Source organism: Vitis vinifera, chromosome 10, assembly GCF_030704535.1.
Source record: "Vitis vinifera cultivar Pinot Noir 40024 chromosome 10, ASM3070453v1".
Taxonomy (NCBI): Eukaryota; Viridiplantae; Streptophyta; class Magnoliopsida; order Vitales; family Vitaceae; genus Vitis; species Vitis vinifera.
The window spans coordinates 13163894-13182855 of NC_081814.1; the positions used below are offsets into that span (position 1 = coordinate 13163894).

The 18962-nt window shown below is 41.2% G+C and overlaps 1 protein-coding gene across 2 annotated transcripts; it reads left to right on the forward strand.

Moving 5' to 3' along the window:
* The first annotated feature begins 79 nt into the window (after positions 1–79).
* Positions 80–18588, forward strand: LOC100258392 (accelerated cell death 11). Of its 2 annotated transcripts, none has more exons than XM_002281528.5 (4): positions 80–629; positions 1329–1501; positions 17251–17396; positions 18303–18588. In XM_002281528.5, the coding sequence occupies exons 1-4, from the start codon at positions 438–440 to the stop codon at positions 18407–18409; spliced, it is 618 nt and encodes a 205-aa protein (XP_002281564.1). In that variant the 5' UTR covers positions 80–437; the 3' UTR covers positions 18410–18588. The 2 variants fall into 2 exon arrangements, with proteins under 2 accessions (XP_002281564.1, XP_010655733.1); XM_010657431.3 differs by having other exon boundaries at positions 236–629; positions 17251–17482; positions 18303–18512.
* The last annotated feature ends 374 nt before the right edge of the window (positions 18589–18962 follow it).

Genomic DNA, 18962 nt, shown 5'->3' on the forward strand with positions numbered 1-18962 from the left:
ACAAATCGGACAAAATGGAAGTCATTTTCAAAAGGCTTCCCGATTCGAAGGCTGAAAAGATTCCTCCTCGAATCAAGTTCTTCTTTTTGACGCGTGAGTGCGGCATGGCCCTCGGGCCACCTGCCGCCTGCCACTTTCGCTTAGCTCTTGTTCAATCACGCGGGAGTCACGTGTTCAATTAGTTTGAGAAAAAAAGACCAAAAAACGAGGCACCTTTTCTTCACTAATCCAGCTCAAGAATTTCCCAAACTGGTGCAGAATAGTCACAATTCGAAAACCAGATTACAAAACCCCACGCAGCCAAACGACCCAAATCTCTTTTCTTCTGCGTGGAACTCTGCACGGAGCTTTCCCAATTTCCGTCTCCAAATCAGCCTGAGGTAATCCAATTTCTCGAGGAGCAAACAGAGAGAGAGAGGGAGAGAGAGCAGATTTTCATGGAAGACGGAGACGGCGACAAGGCTCTTAGGAAAATCGGAGAGGCATTCAAAGAGATCGCAAGTGCTGTAAATTCCCAAACCGTAGACATCGAGGTCGCTCCCTTCTCTCATGCATGCTCCCTCGTCTCGCCTCTCTTCGGATGCCTCGGCATCGCCTTCAAGTTCGCCGAGATGGATTATGTCGCTAAGGTACCTAACAGTTTTTAATGCCTGTTTGGTTCTCGGGAAAATGTAGGAAGGGAAAAGAAAAGACTAGAAAAGAAATCGGTGTTTTGAACCCGGATTTCCATTGCTTGCTTCTGCGAAGAATAAAAGCCTTAACTTTCCTGGGCCGGTTGAGTTTTCTCTTTCTCGGTGATCAAACATGGACACTATAGGAAGAGCAAAAAAACATTAGAAGTTTTTATCCTAGGTTTTTCGTGATTTTTAGAAAGTAGAAAGTCTCACTGTTCCGGGCCAATGCAGCTGCTTGGCTCATCTACTGGTAATTTTCATCTTTTTGATAACTAGTGCAACATAGAGGATTTAGTTTCTTTTCCATGGGGAGAAAATGTGGGAAAAGGAAAGAGATAAGGAATTTAGGACCTTAGAAATTTCAATTTCTGCATCTTGAGAGAACAGAAACAGAAATTTCCGAGTTTAATATAACCGATTCTGTTAATTGACCTGAGATCTTGATTTTCCAGAAGCCAGGATGGATAGAAGATACGTGAGTCAGAATTTTATGTGTTGTCATTCTTCTGAACTTTCTCGTTAGCCAAATAGGGAGTTTATTTATTTATTTTTTCTTTTGGTTTGATTAATCTAATTTTGTTGGCCTCTGGTTGAATATTAACTTACCAACCCTGAAGTTTGTATTTCATGGTTTTTAGTTGCTTTTGACTACAGGTTAATGATCTTGCAAAAACATCTAGTTCAATTTCAACCTTGTCAGCATTACTTGATCATGATATTGAAGGTAATTGCGTGAGAAAAGCAGGAAGTAATTCAAGAAATCTTTTGAGGGTGAAGCGTGGACTAGACATGGTCAGGGTGCTATTTGAGCATATGTTGGCTTCAGAGTATGTGTGATTACTCTTTTCTTGTATTTTGTCTTTTTTGATAAATTCTTGATGCTCTTCATGACGAACGAGAAGGATAAAAAGACATAAAAAGTTGAAGAACAACTACTTTTCATTGTTTTGATTCTCTAAGAAAATGGAAGATAGGTACTTTTCAGATTTATGTGTGTATTTGTGTCTAGAGACTAATTATAATCTTCGGGGACAAGAGATGTCATATGAATTGTACTGGTAAAAAGAGGAGAAAAGTGCTTTGTAACCCATTATGAAGGAGACAGAAAATCTGGCATTAAAATGACTTCTAGTAAGGTAGTGGTGGTGGTGGACACTAAATCCTTCAGACGATTTGCAAGATAAAGGGGGACACTTGAAGTTAAGATTTTGGAGAGGGGGAAGGGTTACTATTAGTGGATTAAACGAAGCAAAAAAGGGATTGCTTGTTGGAGGCTAGGGATTATTGTTACAAGTGGAAAGATATAGAGGTGCTCTTAGGGGAATTGAAAGATAAAGGAAGGTGGTTCAAAGTTGAAATGAGGCATAACTAGGTAAAGAGGTGCTTAGTGTGCTCTGTCTTGTCAGACGATTCCAGGAAATATTTTGTGACTTTCTCAGAAGGTTTTGACTTGCCGAGTTGGTCAACTATTGCTTTGAGAATTAGGGACTTGGGAGTTCTAGGTTCAACCTCATCTAGTTCTAGTCTTAGCTAAAGTGGTGTGGTGATTTCTTCAAAGGTGGGGGGATCCTTTGGATTTGTATAAGAAAGGGTGAGCTTTGCAGATATGATGAAGGGGAAAATAGGAAAGTTTGAGACGTAGATGCAGGTGGGGCTAACAAAAGAAGATATTATTAAGAAGGCAAATGTACTAAAGTGTTGTCTCATGGGGTAGTGAGTGCTAGTTTGGAGAGAAAAATTTTCTGTATATTTTCTTCATAAATTATACAATGTATATAAGAAAAGAGAAAAGGTTATACAAGGAAGAATCTAAAACAAATCCCTCAATCTGGTCTTGACTTGCACCAATAATAATCAAATCCCTACAATTAAGGAGCTAAATAGCACAATTACAAATCTGCTCCTTGCTTATGAGAATTTAAATAATCATTTCTTAAAATAAAAGGGTCAACTAAATCAAATCTAGAAGTTAAAGAAAGTATAAGGTTGGAAATCTCTGAATATAACTCTCCTCAAGCTGGAGCATAGATGTTTTGAATGCCCAGTTTGTCAAGTATTACTCTAAAATTAGCACTCCTTTTGTTAAAATATTTGCCAGCTAATTCTCTGTCTACACAATAAGGAGTAAAAATTAATCCTTTAGTTAACTTCTCCTTGATAACATGTCTATCTATTTCAACATGTTTAGTATGATCATGTTGTACCGAAATGCAGGCTATGTAGCAACTTTGTTATCATAGAAAAGCTTCATTGGAACCACAAAACTAAAGTTGAACTTCTTTAATACGGAATTTAGCCATAACATCTCACATACACCATGAACCATAACTCTAAATTATGCTTTAACGCTTGCTCTAGCCATGATAGATTGTTTCTTGCTACACCATGTGACTAAATTCCCTCCCACAAATGTGCAATACTTGAAGTTGATCTTCTATATATTACAAATCCTACCTAATTAGCATTTTTTTATCCTTCTACTTCTAAATGGCCATGTTTAGAAAATAGTGAACCTTTCCCAAGAGTAGATTTTAAATACTTGAGAATCTTGTGTACAACCAACATCTGTGTTTCATGAAGAGCATGCATGAATTGACTTACCACACTCACCACAATGTACATTTCTTATTTGAACGACTTTGAGAGGAGGAAGGTGTTGGTTTGCAGTGGAGTTCAAGTCCTTTGAAATCTTGATCAAGGTAGTTGGTGGAAAGTTGAGAGGGATCAACTTGGAGAGAATTAAAGGCTTCTTTTCTTGGATTATGTTTGGGGAGTGGAGTTTGTCAAAATATTGTGTGAATGGCCGAATACCTTGGCCTTGAGTTTTGTATATTATATATAGACTTTACAAGGATGCTATACATGGAAAGCAAATAAAAGCAAATAAATTCTCTCATGATTCTAGTCCTATACATGTAAACTATAATCTGTCAAATAATATATGCTAACTGTACAGAATAATAAATGGAGAAATAAGGAAACAATTGTAGGCTAAAATAAGGAAAGAAGTGTGGGTTAAAATAAGGAAAGAAGTGTGGACAGCAAAGCTGTCCTTTGACAGCCCCCCTCAAATTGATGCAGGTTAATCAACAAGCATCAATTTGCTACTTAGCAAGCAATGTCGATGACGAGGGAGAGCCTTGGTGAAGATATCAGCAACTTGTAAGTCAGTGGAAATATGTGGAAGAGTGATAACACGAGCTTCAAAGGCTGCACGGATAGAGTGACAGTCCACTTCAATATGCTTTGTGCGCTCATGATAGACAGGATTGGCCATGATCTGAATAGCACTTGTATTATCGACATGTAGAGGTGTAGGATCGGTCTCAAAAAAGTCTAACTCCGCAAGCAAACCTCGAAGCCAAATGATTTTAGAATAAGCAAGAGACATCGCCCGGTTCTCAGATTCCGTAGATGACTTAGAGACTCTATCTTACTTCTTACTTTTCACAAACATCTTAAACTAAAACTCCCTACTAAGATAGTTTTTGCCATTGAAACGAACAATAGAATATTCTTCAGACATTACAAAAACAGAAATAGCCTAGGAAACAAAAAAAAAAAAACATCGTCAAAGAGCCTAAATCTGATAACAAACCTCCAAATAATCGAAGATCTCCAAGAGCCTAGAATTGAAGAAACCCAAAGAAAACTCCAAGATCACATCACAGATGTGTTGTCACAACCACCAGAAAAAAAAAAAAAAAAAGAACCGAAAAGCTGGGCTAGAGTCTGAGAGCCCCTAGGGCTAAATCCGAGAGCCCCTAGGGCTAAATCCGAGAGCCCCTAAGGCTAAATCCGAGAGCCCCTATGGCTAAATCCGAGAGCCCATAGGGCTAAATCTGAGAGCCCTTAGGGCTAAATTCGAGAAAACCCAAAGAAAAACTAGAAAGCGTGTAAACTCTAGGTTCAGAACACAAGCTCTGATACCATGTCAAAATATTGTGTGAATGGCCGAATACCTTGGCCTTGAGTTTTGTATATTATATATAGACTTTACAAGGATGCTATACATGAAAAGCAAATAAAAGCAAATAAATTCTCTCATGATTCTAGTCTTATACATGTAAACTATAATCTGTCAAATAATATATGCTAACTGTACAGAATAATAAATGGAGAAATAAGGAAACAATTGTAGGCTAAAATAAGGAAAGAAGTGTGGGTTAAAATAAGGAAAGAAGTGTGGACAGCAAAGCTGTCCTTTGACAGAGTTTGCACTGTTTGTTAGAAGATGTGGAAGCTTATTATAGGGAGGAAGAAAGTAAAAGGTGCTACAATAGCTAGGAAGATGGGGGAAGGAAGTTCAGGTTGTAGCGCCATTCAAATGAGGTGGGGAGTTTCATTCTTTATTCTTGATTTGGAGGCAAAGAGATATTGTTTCGTCTTCCCTAAGGGTAAGGGGCTTCTCAACGGTTGTGCTACTTTAGCCTAGAAGCTTTGTCTTCTAGGTCTAGATACCTTAACATAGGCAAGGAATCTTTGAACCCTAACTACCTCAAGCCTTGTGAAGAGTCATAAGGTTCCAAATGAGCCAATGAAAGGGACTTTTGTAGATGTAGCTAAGAGGAATCTTGGGAGGGTAGGAGAGCCAATTTGGTTGTAGTTTAGGGATGGGGAGATGCAGAGTAGGGATAAGTAGTTGGGTTGTTGTCAGGTTGGTTGATGCAGAGGGGCTTTGGACTTGGTCCTAAAGTTGTTTTTGTTGAGAAGATGAATGACTTACCATTGGTCTTTGAAGGGGGGGTGTGAGAATTTTTGAGCTGGGCCGGGGGGGGGGGGGGGGGGGGTTGCACTTCTCTTGTTTGAGTTTGAGGATAAATTTAAGCTAGAGAGGGTGCTTTGCAAGATAACTAAGGAGGTTTAGAGAGAAGTTTTTGCATTTGGAGAGGTAAGAGTATTGTTGAAAAGGTGTGCATGCTAAGGAAGTGTGGGTGGGGTGGTGGTTCTTCTCTTCATTTATGGAGTTGGGAGGTGTTTAAAAATCTTGGGGATTGCTATGGATGGAGATATTGCTCAATTTTCATAGTTACAAGTGGTTATGGGAATGTTCTTCTTTGCCATTCAACCGTGTGGGAAGCTCCACCTTGGTTTTCACAAGTGGTTTCAATGAGTTGGGATAGCGGGAGCTCTGTCCTGGAGGTTTGGGGTGAAGAAGAGGGTTGATCATGCATCGATGTTAGCATGAGAAAGGAGCCACCGCTCCTAGTGTATGTAGATGTTGGAGTGTCGTTCTTTGTTGGAAGGAGAAAGGGGAGAGCAGGCTTTGTTGCTGATAGCTTTGAAAAAGGGATTGTAAGTGGAATGCAAACGTTGGTGGGGGGAGTCTAGGTGTCACTGGAAGACACATTGTGGGAGAGGTGTCCCTTAAGGGAGATCTGAGTGGGGTTGGGTGTGTGCCCAAGGTTTTGGGTCAACAGTTAGTGGTTGAGGCCTAGGCCTTGCAAGCCTTTACTTTCAAAGAGTCCTAGGTGATTAAAGGTTCTATGGAAGGGGCCGGTGGTTTGAAAGTCTTGGAGGCTTTTAGTTTGGGTCAAGTTACGACAAAAGAGGAGGGAAATGGGCTTACTTTAGTTGTTAACGCGAGTCAAGGTTTTGGGGATGCGAAGGGCTCTCTTGGCCTTTTCAAAGGGGATAGGGCTCTTGTTCAGTCCCAAATCATTAGGGAGTGGAGGGTTGACGAAGGGCCTCTTATTGGGGTCGAGTGTGATGCAACACTTCAACATTGGTTCCGATGAGCTATTGCTTAGAGATAATCGACAAAGCTCTTTTAGGCAAAGGTGTCTAAGTACCCTGGTTCTTTTCCTTGCTCTTTCTTTTCCTTGGGGTTGTGGGATTCGTCTTCTTCTTCTTCTTCTCCTTTCTTTAAGTTGGATTGAGCCTTGGTTATTTGTGAGGGTGGTCCAAGTGACTGTTGTGGCATGGAGGGAATGGAAGGGGAGGCTATCCATAGGCCTCTCAAGATTATTTTGGTCGGTGAGAGAGGCATGGGTGTACGACAAGGAGGAGCAGGAGTTTGCTAGTGGTGGGTTGGGGGGGGGGGGGGGGGGGGTCTTTTAGAACATTGGTCCTTGAGTTGTTTGACTAAGTTTAGTAACTTCCTAGGCATGTCGACAAAGGGGTTTGAGGAGGAGATTTTGAATTTGCTTAAGATGATGAAAGTGAGAAAAGAGCAGAAGGGTTAGGTGATTGGCTGAAGGATGAATAAATTTGAGTCTTCTAGGTTTGAAAGGGAGCTTAAAAACCTAGGGTGTTCAGAGAATTACAATGGAACGAGTAGTGAGAGTGGGCTTGGCAACGAAGGTTGAGTCATTGCTTTAGGTTACAAATATAATTGAGAATTTTATCCTAGAATGTGAGAGGGGCCAATGGCAAAGACAAAAGGAAGGTATATAAGTCCTTATTAAATTATAGAGGGTGAACTTGGTTTGTTTACGTGGAACTAAAATTCAAGAGATGTCTATTGGTTCAATGCAAAGTCTAAGATTGGGTAGATGCTTAGATTGGAGAGCAGTGAACTCAAAAGGTGCAACTCGTAGGTGTTTTGATGCTTTGGGATAATAGGGTACTTGAGTTGGTTGGAATTAAAGCGGGACAATTCTTGATTTCATGTGGGTTTAAAAGTTGCGAGGATGGCTTCTTTTGGATTTTTATAGGGTTGTATGGCCCTATGTTGGACATAGGATAGTGAAGGCTTTTGGGATGAGCCAAGGAACATTAAGGGGTTATGAAATGATCCTTGGTGCATTGAAGATGATTTTAACATGATTAGATTTTCAAGGGAGCATAATAGAGAAGGTAAGTTGTCCTCAACCATGAGGAGATTCTTGAAGGTCATTGAGGACTTGGAGCTGAGAGAACTTTCCTTGTATGAGGGACCTCTCACCTAGAGTGATGGTTTGGACAATCAATCCAAGTTGAGACTTGACCATTTCTTGGTTTTTGAGGGTTAGGAATGTTACTTCAGTAGGGTTGTTCAATGCATCTTACCTAGATTAGTGTCTAATCATTTACCCATTTTATTTGATGGGGAGGTTTGAGGAAACGTCCCTCTTCTTTCAGATTCAAAAACATGTGGTTGAAGGAGGAGGGCTTCAAATAGTTTCTGAAGAACTAGTGGCTAAGGTTCAGTTTTAGTGGTTCCTTTAGCTTTATTCTAGCAACAAAATTGAAAGCTTTAAAGTCCAATTGAAAATTTGGAATAAAGAATTGGTTGACAAAGTTGAAGACAAAATAGATATGGCCTTAAGGTGGCTTTTTGGGATTCTAAGGAGAGGATTAGCGCCTTGACTCTGGAGGAGGTGGAAGTCATAAAGAAGGCAATGGAGGAGTTTAAAAAATGGGTCTTTATGGAGGAAATTTCCAAGAGGTAGAAATCAAGAGAAGTGTGGATGAAAGAGGGTGATAGAAACACTAGTTTCTCCATAAGATGGCTTGTTGAACATTTTGACCAAAATTAAAATTAATGGAATTGGGCTCCCCAAGGAGAATGAAATAAAGGATGGTGAGGCCTTTTGGAATCTTTTGACTAATTTAGGGGATTGAAGACCTAGTATTAATGTCTTGTTGTTTGATGGTTTAGGAGCTCAAGATGTTGCATTGTTGGAGGAGCTGTTCTTAGAGAAAGAAGTGTTCAATGCCCTTTCGGACCTTAGTGGGAATAGAGCGCCAGGTTCAGTTAGCTTCTTTATGGCTTTTTGGTAGTTTATTTGGGATTTTGTGAAGGAATAGGTGATGAGTTTTTTTAGAGACTTCCACGATTAGGGCAAATTTGTAAAGGGCTTGGATGTAATGTTTTTGGTTTTAATTCCCAAAAAAAGGGAATATACGATCTTATAGATTTTAGGCTTATTAGGGGTGGCCTTTATAAGTTGTTGTCTGAAGTGTTGGCCAATAGACTAAAGAAGTTGGTGGGTAAAGTTGTTTCCAAGTCCCAATGTGGAGGGTAAACAAATGCTGGATACGATGTTGATTGCTAACAACGCCATTGACTTGATGTTGAAAAGTAATTAATGTGGAGTTCTTTGTAAGCTTGATTTATGATTATGTAAATTGGAACTTCTTGCTTTCATTTTTACTAAAGATGGGTTTTAGGGAGAAGTGGATTGGTTGCATAAAGTGGTGCATATCTACAATAAGGTTCTCTGTCCTTGTCAATGACATGCTGTTTGGATTTTTCCAAAGCTTTAGGGGCTTGAGGTAAGAAATCTCCTCTCACCCTATTTATTTGTGATTGCTATAAAGGTTCTTAGTTGCCTAATCAAGAGGGCTAAGATTGGAGGTTATTTATTGGGTCGTTGGGTGAGGGGCAAGGGTGGTGTAAGGGTACTAATCTTTAATTTGTTGTTTTCCAATGATACTCTCATTTTTTGTGAGGCTTCATAGCATTAAATGACATATTTATGCCGATTGGTTTTGTGGTTCAAGGCCATTTCGAGGTTGAGAATTAATTTGGATACAAGCAAGTTAATGCTAATGGGAAGGGTGGAAAGCTTAGGAAAGTTGGCCTTAGAGTTTGGTTGTGAGGTGGGTGTACTTCCTTCCTCTTACCTAGGTCATCCTTTGGGAGCCTCATTTAAATGTGTGGCGGCTTGGGATGAGGTGGAAGAGAGGTTCTATAAAAGGTTGGCCATGTAGAAAAGATAATATATCTCAGAAGGAGGAAGTATTACTCTAATTTGAAGCACTGTATCTAATAGGCTTATATACTTAATGTCTTTGTTTCGCATGCCAAGGTTTGTAGATTAAGGTTAGAGAGGATTGAGAGGGATTTTTTTTAGGGTGATAGGGCTCTCATTCGGAAGTCACATTTAGTAAGGTGGGCAATTGTTTATTCAGAAAAAAGGAAGAGGCGCTTGGGCATTAGGTATCTATCAATGCTCAACAAGGCTCTCCTTTGCAAATGGAGTTAGTGTTTCATTGATGAAAGGGGAGGCCTTTGGAAGAAAGTTATCAGTGGGAAATATGGGGAAGAAGAAGGGGATGATGCTCTTGTGAAGCAAGGGATGGGTATAGTGTTGAGTCATGGAAAACTGTAAGGAAGGATTAAGATCTATTGAGCTGTAGATTTTCCCTTTTAGTGAGTAATGGACATTGAGTGAGGGATAAGTGGTGTTGAGATGAACCGTTGTGTGTTACCTTCCCTTCTTTAGTTGCATTAGCCATTTTGAAAGAGGCATGAGTGGCGGATGTTTAGAATTTTTTGGTTGAAGAGGGTGGTTGGGCTCCTTGCTTCTGTAGGCCATTCAATGATTGAGAGGTGGAAAGTATGGAGGGGCTTCTTTTAAGACTTCAAGAGAAGTAGGTCTATAGGGATGAGGAAGACAGGTGGTTTGGATAGAGTTAAAGAGCAGAAAGTTTTTAGTCCAAACCCTCTATTTTGCTTTGGAGTCAAGAAGCTTGGTCTCCTTTTTGATGTGCACCATTTGGAACTCATGGGTGGCACTTAAGGTGGGCTTCTTTGTTGGGAGGTGACATGGGGAAAGACCTTAACCTTGGATCAAGTTCAGAGGAGGGGGTGGTTTTTAGTAGACAAATGTTTCCCTTGCTATAAGAATTATAATCCATTGATCACATTTCATTGTGTAAAGACAAGAGTTCTATGATAGTTGCTTTTTGCCCATTTTGGCGTGTTAGGTTCTCTCCTCTATGACTAGAGATACCCTTCTACATTGGCATGGTTCTTATGTTGTCAAGAAACGTAAAAAGTCTTGGATGATAGCCTCCTTATGTATCCTTCAGACAATTTAGAAAGCAACAAAATTGCTTTTGAAAATGAGGAGATTTTGAATCGAAGGTTGAAACACTCTTTTGTTTGTAATTTGTGGTTGTGGATTAAGTTGTTTATAGTTGTTGTCTTTTGAACTCCTTAAAATTGCAGTTTAACATATTGATGGCACTTCGATCCAAGAAAAGATGGGAGAGAGAGAGAGAGCGAGAGAGAGTGCGATGGAGAGGAGAGAGAAAATAGCTCGGCGTCTCATAGCAGAAGGAAGGAGAGTAGCTTCGTAGTGGAGTCCAAGGCGTTCGAGATCGTTGTAGACGATAGGAAAGGAAAACCCCAAGTTCTCATCGTGGAGAAGAAGTAAGGGGTTTCGTCATGGGTTCGTATGGGACCGGAAAGCTTAGGGTTTTTCTTAGAAGGTCTAAATCACTGTATCAAGGGCGAGAAAGAAGCAAGATGGGGGAGGGAATGGAAGGAAAAGGGGAGATTGTATTCCATGACGCGAGGGATAAACAGAGCGGGGGGATTTATCCGGCTAGGGGTTTCTGATCTTGAGAGGAAGAGGTTCTGCATCTTCATCGAGGGGACAAAAGGGGATGGATGATTATGGTGGAGAAGCTTCATCAACTGGTAGGAGCTTTTGGTAGAAAATAAAAAAATCAGGAAGTAAGGGCCGTGGGGAAGGCTGTTGTGGAAAGCTCGTACGCGACAATAGCGAAGAGGTCAACTTGGGGTAATACAAATTCAATCGCAGTGAAGGTTAAAAGGGAGGAAACACTAGGAAATCTACAGAAATTGGAACATTGTGTTGTGGCGAGTTGGAAAGCTAGTACAGGGGGAGAAGAAGATCTCGAGAGTTTGGGAAAACTTTGGGCAAAGTTTTGGGGTCTAAGAGGAAATTTAGGGTTGGCTAAGCTGGAAAAGGAAAGATTTTTGTTGGAATTTGAAGATCTGGAAGAAGCAAGACGCATCATATCGTCAGGGAATCGTTTGATGGGAGGATACCAGGTAGGGCTGGAGCATTGGAACCTTAGGAGTGGATGCTGGGTAGAGGCGGATGTAGGAAATGAAGTCTGGGTGAGAATAGTTGGGCTTCCAATCTCGTTATGGAGTCCGATGATCTTGAAAAGAGTGGGGGAAGAATGCGGTGGCTTTATTGCAGTTGATGAATAGATGAAGACGATGGGTGAGCTCCAGTGGGCTAGAATCTTGGTCAAATCGAGAGGAGAGGCCAGGCCGAGTGTATTGGAAATCGAAGTGGAGGAGGAGGTCTACGCTCTGTCATTGTGGTGGGAGTGTCGACCGGTGTTGAGGAGAAAACTCAGAGAAGAGGCTGGACGAAAAAGCGTCAAGGTTAGGGGTGACGGTGCTTCACGCGCGGAGCAGCGCGTGGCGGAGGAGCGGGTAAGCGTGAGGCTCGAGATGCTGAACTCGTCAGATGAAGAGATGGGTGAGCAGGGGGCGGGTCGGGCCGGGCGACGGCAAGCCGAGATCAAAGCCCGACAATCCGGAATTGGGCCTCAACTGGTAAGATATTGTCTAGGTCGTCTTTCTTAGGCCCAATCGTGGGCCTAAAGGAGATAAGAAGGGCTGGTGGGCTTGGCCTGGCTAATGGACCTTTGGGCCTAAAGCTGAAAGGAGTGGTAATTAGCGAGGATGGTCCAGAAGCAGGCCTATCGTCAAGGAGGTTGGTTGAAGAAGTGGGCTGCCTTGCCAAAGGCCTAGTCTCGTCAAAAGACCAAGTCTCAAGCAAAGGCCCAATTCTTTCAATGGGCTGCCAAAAGCTGTTTGATTTAGAAGGAAAGACAAGGGATGGCCCAATCTCGCCAGCAGCCCAAGCCTCGAGCAATGACTCTCAGGAGAAGGGCTATCTGTTGGAGCGCTCCATCTCCAGAAACGGGAATTCCTCAAAGACAGAGCTCTTTGTCGCACGGGAGTCAGAGGATCTAAGGAAACAACAAATTTTGGCTAGTTATTCAGTGACAGACAGAGCGCTTGAAGAGGAAGCCTTGAGGTATGGGTTGGGGTTTTGTTCTAGGGGAGAAAGGGTTTTGGGGGCTTCTCATCTTAATCCTTTTCTTTTTGATCGGACTCCGGAGGGAGAGTTTTACGATCGTTCTGGGGATATGGACGAGGAAATTCGGGTTGATAAAACAATGTGGTTAACAGTGTATGAGGGCTACAATGAGAAGGTCAGTGGCTGTAGGGAATTGGGAGTAACCAAGAGAAGCAGTGATAAAGTCAGGGGGATGGATGGGGCCTTTGGCACACATGACGTACAAGCTATGAGAAACGAGTCTGAGGAAAAATGGGAGGAGAGTAGTTTGGCAAAATTCAGTCATTTCTTGGGATTCCCGACGGAAGGATTGGAAAAGGAAATTCTGAATTTTTTGATTAAAATCAGAAAAAGACACGAGAAGATACATAGTAAAGAGCTTTTGGAAAAGTCTAAGTTCAAAAGGGAGTTAAAGAGATTGGAATGTTCTGTAAACTATGAGGGGGGGGAATAAGCAGAAAGGCTCGGTACAAGGCAAAGGGAGTCAAATTGTAATTGCCTAATGAAGCTAAAAATCCTGAGCTGGAACGTGCGGGGAGCAAACGATAGCTCCAAAAGAAAAATTATTAAGGCTTTTATAAGGAACTAAAGGGTGGATTTACTCTGTATTCAGGAGACAAAAATTCAATCTATGTCGGAGGGTATTGTGAGAAGTTTAGGTTCTGGGAGATTCCTAGATTGGAAAGCTATGAATGCGGAGGGGGCTTCGGGAGGAATCCTAATTTGCTGGGACAAGAGGTCCCTGGACATTCTGGATTGGGAGGAGGGACATTTTACTTTATCGTGCAGATTTCAGAATGTAGAAAATGGGGCTGTTTGGGTGTTCAGGGGAGTTTATGGCCCTTTCTCCAAAGTGGAAAGGGATGAACCATGGGAAGAGTTTGGGGCGATTAGAGGGCTGTGGGAAGACCCTTGGTGCCTAGGGGGGGATTTTAATATCACTTTGTTCCAGAGGGAAAGGAGTAGTCAGAGGAGAATAAACTCAACAATGAGGAAGTTTGCTGAGATTGTGGAGCTGGTGGATTTTCCTTTACAGGGGGGAGAATTCACCTGGAATGGGGGCCACAATAACCAGGCTTGGGCAAGATTGGACAGATTCCTTGTGTCCCCTAGCTGGTTAGACCAATTTAGTGGGATTACCCAAAGTAGGCTGCCACGGCCGATTTCCGATCATTTCCTAATCATGCTAGTGGGGGGTGGGATAAGACGAGGCCTGACTCCATTCAGATTCGAAAATATGTGGCTTAAGGTTGAGGGATTCAAAGACCTTATATGTAGCTGGTGGCAGGGGATTGAAGTCAGGGGCAATGCTAGCTTTAAATTGGCTGCTAAGATGAAGGAAATCAAATAGAAGCTAAAAGTTTGGAATAAGGAAATTTTTGGGAGGCTAGACTGCAACAAATCTTTAGCCCTGCAGCAAATGGACTTCTAGGATCGGAAGGAAAGCGAGAGAAACCTGACTGTGAAGGAAACAGAGTTAAAAAAAGAGGCAAAAGAAAATCACAAAAAGTAGGTGCTTCTGGAGGAAACTCATTGGAGACAGCTTTCAAGGGAAATATGGCTGAAGGAGGGGGATAGAAACACGGGCTTCTTCCATCGTATGGCAAGCGCCCACCGTAGAAGCAATTCCTTGGACAGAATTAAGATCAATGGGGAATGGCTGTCAGAGGAGCAGGAGATTAGGGAAGGAATTGCTAATGCGTTTCATCAGCTGATATAAGAAGATACGGGGTGGAAGGCGGACATTGGGAGGCTTCAGTTTGATCAAATCAACCAGCAAGAAGCGGAAAATCTGGAGAGGTTTTTTTACAGAGGATGAAATTCATGCGGCTTTGATGGAGATGAATGGGGATAAAACCCCTGGTCCGGATGGCTTTACTATGGCTTTTTGGCAAAGTTGTTGGGATTTTGCTAAAGAGGAGATCCTAGAAATGTTCAAGGAATTCCATGAGCATAGCTCCTTCCTCAAGAGCCTCAACAATACTTTTCTAGTTTTGATTCCTAAGAAAAGTGGGGCTGAGGACCTTGGAGATTTTAGACCTATTAGTCTTCTGGGGGGGCTCTACAAGTTATTGGCTAAAGTGCTAGCTAACAGACTGAAAAGAGTGGTTGGAAAGGTGGTTTCCACTTCTCAGAATGCCTTTGTGAGGGGAAGACAAATTCTTGACGCTTCCTTAATTGCAAATGAAGTGATAGACTCGTGGTAGAAACGAAAAGAAAATGGCCTTATTTGCAAATTGGATATAGAAAAAGCCTATGACAGTATCAATTGGAAGTTTTTGTTGAAGGTTCTGTAAAAAAAGGGCTTTGGGTCTAAGTGGCTGGGGTGGATGTGGAGTTGCTTATCCTTAGCCAAATTCTCAGTGTTGTTTAATGGGGTGCCAGCTGGCTTTTTCCCCTAGCACTAAGGGCCTTAGACAAGGAGATCCCCTATCTCCTTATCTCTTTGTCATGGGAATGGAAGTGCTAGATGTTCTTATTAGGAGAGCCGTGGAGGGGGGATTTTTATCAGGGTGTAACATTAGGGGTGGCAGTAGATCCCCTTTGAACATCTCCCATTTATTTTTTGCTGATAACACAATTGTGTTTTGTGAGGCTAGTAAGGAGCATCTAACTCACTTAAGTTGGATTTTACTCTGGTTTGAAGCGGCTTCAGGTCTAAGGATTAACTTAGCCAAAAGTGAAATTATTCCAGTTGGAGAGGTGGTGGAGATTGAAGAATTGGCTGTTGAGCTAGGTTGCAGGGTGGGGTCCTTACCCTCTCAGTACTTGGGTCTTCCTCTAGGGGCTCCGAATAGAGTTCCTTATATGTGGGATGGGGTGGAAGAGAGAGTAAGGAGGAGACTCGCGCTTTGGAAACGACAATATATCTCTAAAAGGGGAAGAATCACTTTAATAAAAAGTACTTTGGCTAGCATGCCAACCTATCAAATGTCTATCTTTAGAATGCCCAAGATTGTTGCTAGAAGGCTAGAGAAAGTGCAAAGGGACTTCCTGTGGGGAGGGGGAAATATGGAGGGGAAAATTCATCTAGTTAAATGGGAGGTGGTTTGTACAAACAAGGAAAAGGGTGGGCTAGGCCTTAGGAAGCTAGCCATGTTGAACAAAGCTTTACTTGGCAAGTGGATATGGAGGTATGCTTGTGACAAAGATAATCTTTGGAAACAAGTGATTAAGGTGAAGTATGGGCAAGAGGGTCATGGATGGAGGCCAAAAAAGGCTAATGGGGCGGTTGGAGTAAGGGTTTGGAAGGAGATTTGGAAAGAATCAGATTGGTGTTGGGATAACATGATATTCCGAGTTGGGAAGGGCAACAAGATCAGATTTTGGACAGATGTTTAGTGTACTGATACAGCGCTATCCCATTGTTTTCCTCACCTCTTCAGAATGGCTGTCCAAAGGAGCTCAATGATTGAGGAAATGTGGGACCAAAATTCTGGTCAAGGAGGTTGGAACCTAAATTTTTTGAGGGACTTCAATGATTGGGAGCTAGATATGGTTGAGGATTTACTTCATATGCTGAGGGGTCATAGGCCTTCTTTGGAGGAAGACTCAAGTCTTTTGGAGGCAAGGAAGAAATGGTCAGTTCAGGGTTAAGGAAGCTTATTGCTTGTTGGCCAATTCTAATGATACAGGCTTTACTTCAAGAAGCATTTGGGTGGCTAGGGTGCCAACTAAAGTAGTCTTCTTTACTTGGGAGGCAACGTGGGGGAAGGTGCTTACTTTGGATAGACTTCAAAGAAGAGGGGTGCAACTTCCGAATTGTTATTTTTTGTGTGGGTGTGAAGAAGAAAATGTAAATCATATCCTTATACATTGTATAGTGGTTAGAGCTTTGTGGGATATTGTCCTTGGGTTAGTAGATGTTAAATGGGTCTTTCCAGAAACTGTAAAGGAGGTCTTAATTAGCTGGAGAGGCTCGTTTGTGGGGAAGAAAAGGAAAAAGATTTGGGACTCCATTCCGTTGTGTATTTTTTAGACGGTATGGAAGGAGAGGAATAGATTAGCCTTTAGGGGGGGTGTGTTCAATATTCAGGAGTTAAAGAATTTTTTTGTTTGTAATTTGTGGAGTTGGGCCAAATTGTATTTAGGTGAGGAGGCTTTCTCCCTTATAGGCTTCCTGGAGTGAGTAGCATCCACTTAAGGGGAGGTGATTCTTTTTGTCTTTGTTTTTTGAGGCCCTAGCCGCCTTGTATACCCCCTGTATGCTTTGTGGTTTTTCGCCTCTCTATTAATGCATATCCTTTTACTTATCAAAAAAAAAAAAAAAAAAAAAAAAAACATATTGATGGCACGTCAGCTGGAAAAAGGCTTTATCCCATTTAGTTGTGGTTGGCTACATGAATTCCTTATTGCCATATATTTAAAAGAGACATGAATGGTGATTAATACTTAAAATGAAGCTAAAAGTAATGAACTTTCCTTTTATGGATTATCTCAAAGTAGGCCACTGGTGAAGAAAAGGTGCTATTCTGAGAACAGCTGATTTGCCCAGTGGGTATCGATTCATAACAGCAATTTCTATCTAAATGAATTCACCAAAGCAAGGATAACTAATACCTCTTTTTTTAATGATTGTTTGCCCAAAATGCCTTATAAACCTAGTCTGCCCAAATGGTCTAGAAATCTGTCTGAAAAATTCAATTTAAAATGTTCTACCTAATAGCCTGTACTTGTTTAGATTTGCTACAATATTAGCTAACCTTTGCTATAAATCTCAGTAGACTGTGATGGTTGACTTGACATCCTGTGGTTGAAGTTTTATTGATGAAGCTAATAAATTCATCTTTTGGCAGTGATAATTCCCTAAGGAATCCAGCTTCCACAGCATATGCAGAAGTACTTGCTCCCCATCATGGATGGGCCATCAGGAAAGCTGTTGCTGCAGGGATGTATGTCCTTCCTACAAAAGCACAGCTATTGGCGAGGCTTAATGAAGATGGTGAGTGCATGAAGCAACCCAATTGGACCCCCCCCTCCCCTTGTTTCTGTAATTGAGTAAGGCACATTTTCCAGATAATGTACACAGTTAAGTTCTGAATCTGTACTTTAAACAGTTAGCGAATTAACATACTATACCTCCTCATAGATCTGGTCCACGGCAGTTCAGTTGGAGTTATATCATTTAGTGTATTATCAGTATATCATTATAAATTGAAACTTAGGTTGGGGCTTAGTTGGATCTGAAATTGCAAGATTTAGGTCGGGATTGGGCTTGTTTTTAAAGTAGGAATAGGTTGCATGTAACGACTCACTCCCTCCTATGCAGATATTGTTTGCTTTGGACCTGATGGACCCTCATGGCCTTAAAACTCGTTTATATGATTGAGAGAAGCTTATAAATTTATTTTGTTAGGAAATTATTCCCCTGTTTGATGTAGGGATATCACAGTCACTTTGTACGGACACAGTGTCCTTATTGTATCCCAGGGATTGTGAGGTCGAATAGACAAACACTCCTTACAAAGTTAGAAAAACAAAGTCCCATATCAGGATTGAGGATCGTCTCTAATACTATTTGTAATGGCTCCCTCATTTCCATGTAGATATTGTAAAGCATAAAATATTTCAATGGATCTTACCACTTTAAAATCCACCTACATGGTTGAGAGAAGCTCATACATATATAGCGCAAAAAACTTCTCCTATCTGATGTGAGATATCACGTTACATCTCGGGTTGACATTCGAAACCTCAGTTAGGTTTTAGAAGTCAAACCTGAACTAGGTTGCACTTGATACCTTATTCTCGATATGACATCACTGATCCAATCCCAATTTCCCATTGACAGGGGGGTTTTTCTCTTTCCTCATGATTTTTATATATTTCTTTTCATTTTTTTTTTCAGAGGCTACAGCAAGGATTCAGATGCAAAACTATATCAATGCATCCGCTCCTGTTATCCTGTACATCAACAAACTCTTTCTTACAAGAGAACTGGGTATAGATTGGTAAACAGGCAGTGGCTTCTTATTCACCCAGATTGATTTGTTTGGATTCTTCTAATTTATGTAAACCATATTTCATCGACTGCCATAAATTTGTACAAATTCTACAATGAGATGTAGTATTTCAGAATAAAATATTATCATATGTTGCTAATGAAAAATAAAAAAACTAAAGTTGGAATGCCTGTATTGCCTTTCCCAGTCATGTTTGCTCATCAGTCTCTGCTGTTAAGTTTTAGCTTCAGGAGAATGGGGGAATTTGTACACCCTATTGAACCTGTTTATACTGCAGTTAAATAACGGTGTAGAGGATTAGGCTTCAACCAAACCTGAACCTGACATTTTATGCTCAGATTGAATCTGGTTTATCATACTGAATCAGCAACCAAACCTTACCTTTTTACATTCAGATTGAATCTGGTGTCTCATATTGAATCATCTACCTGCTTTTATCCTAGCTTGAAAATATGCATGCCTGTCCTGGGAAGGATTGGTGAATTCATTTTCCATGGAAAAAGCAGAACATCTGAAATAAATTTTAGTTTTTAATTGAAGAACTT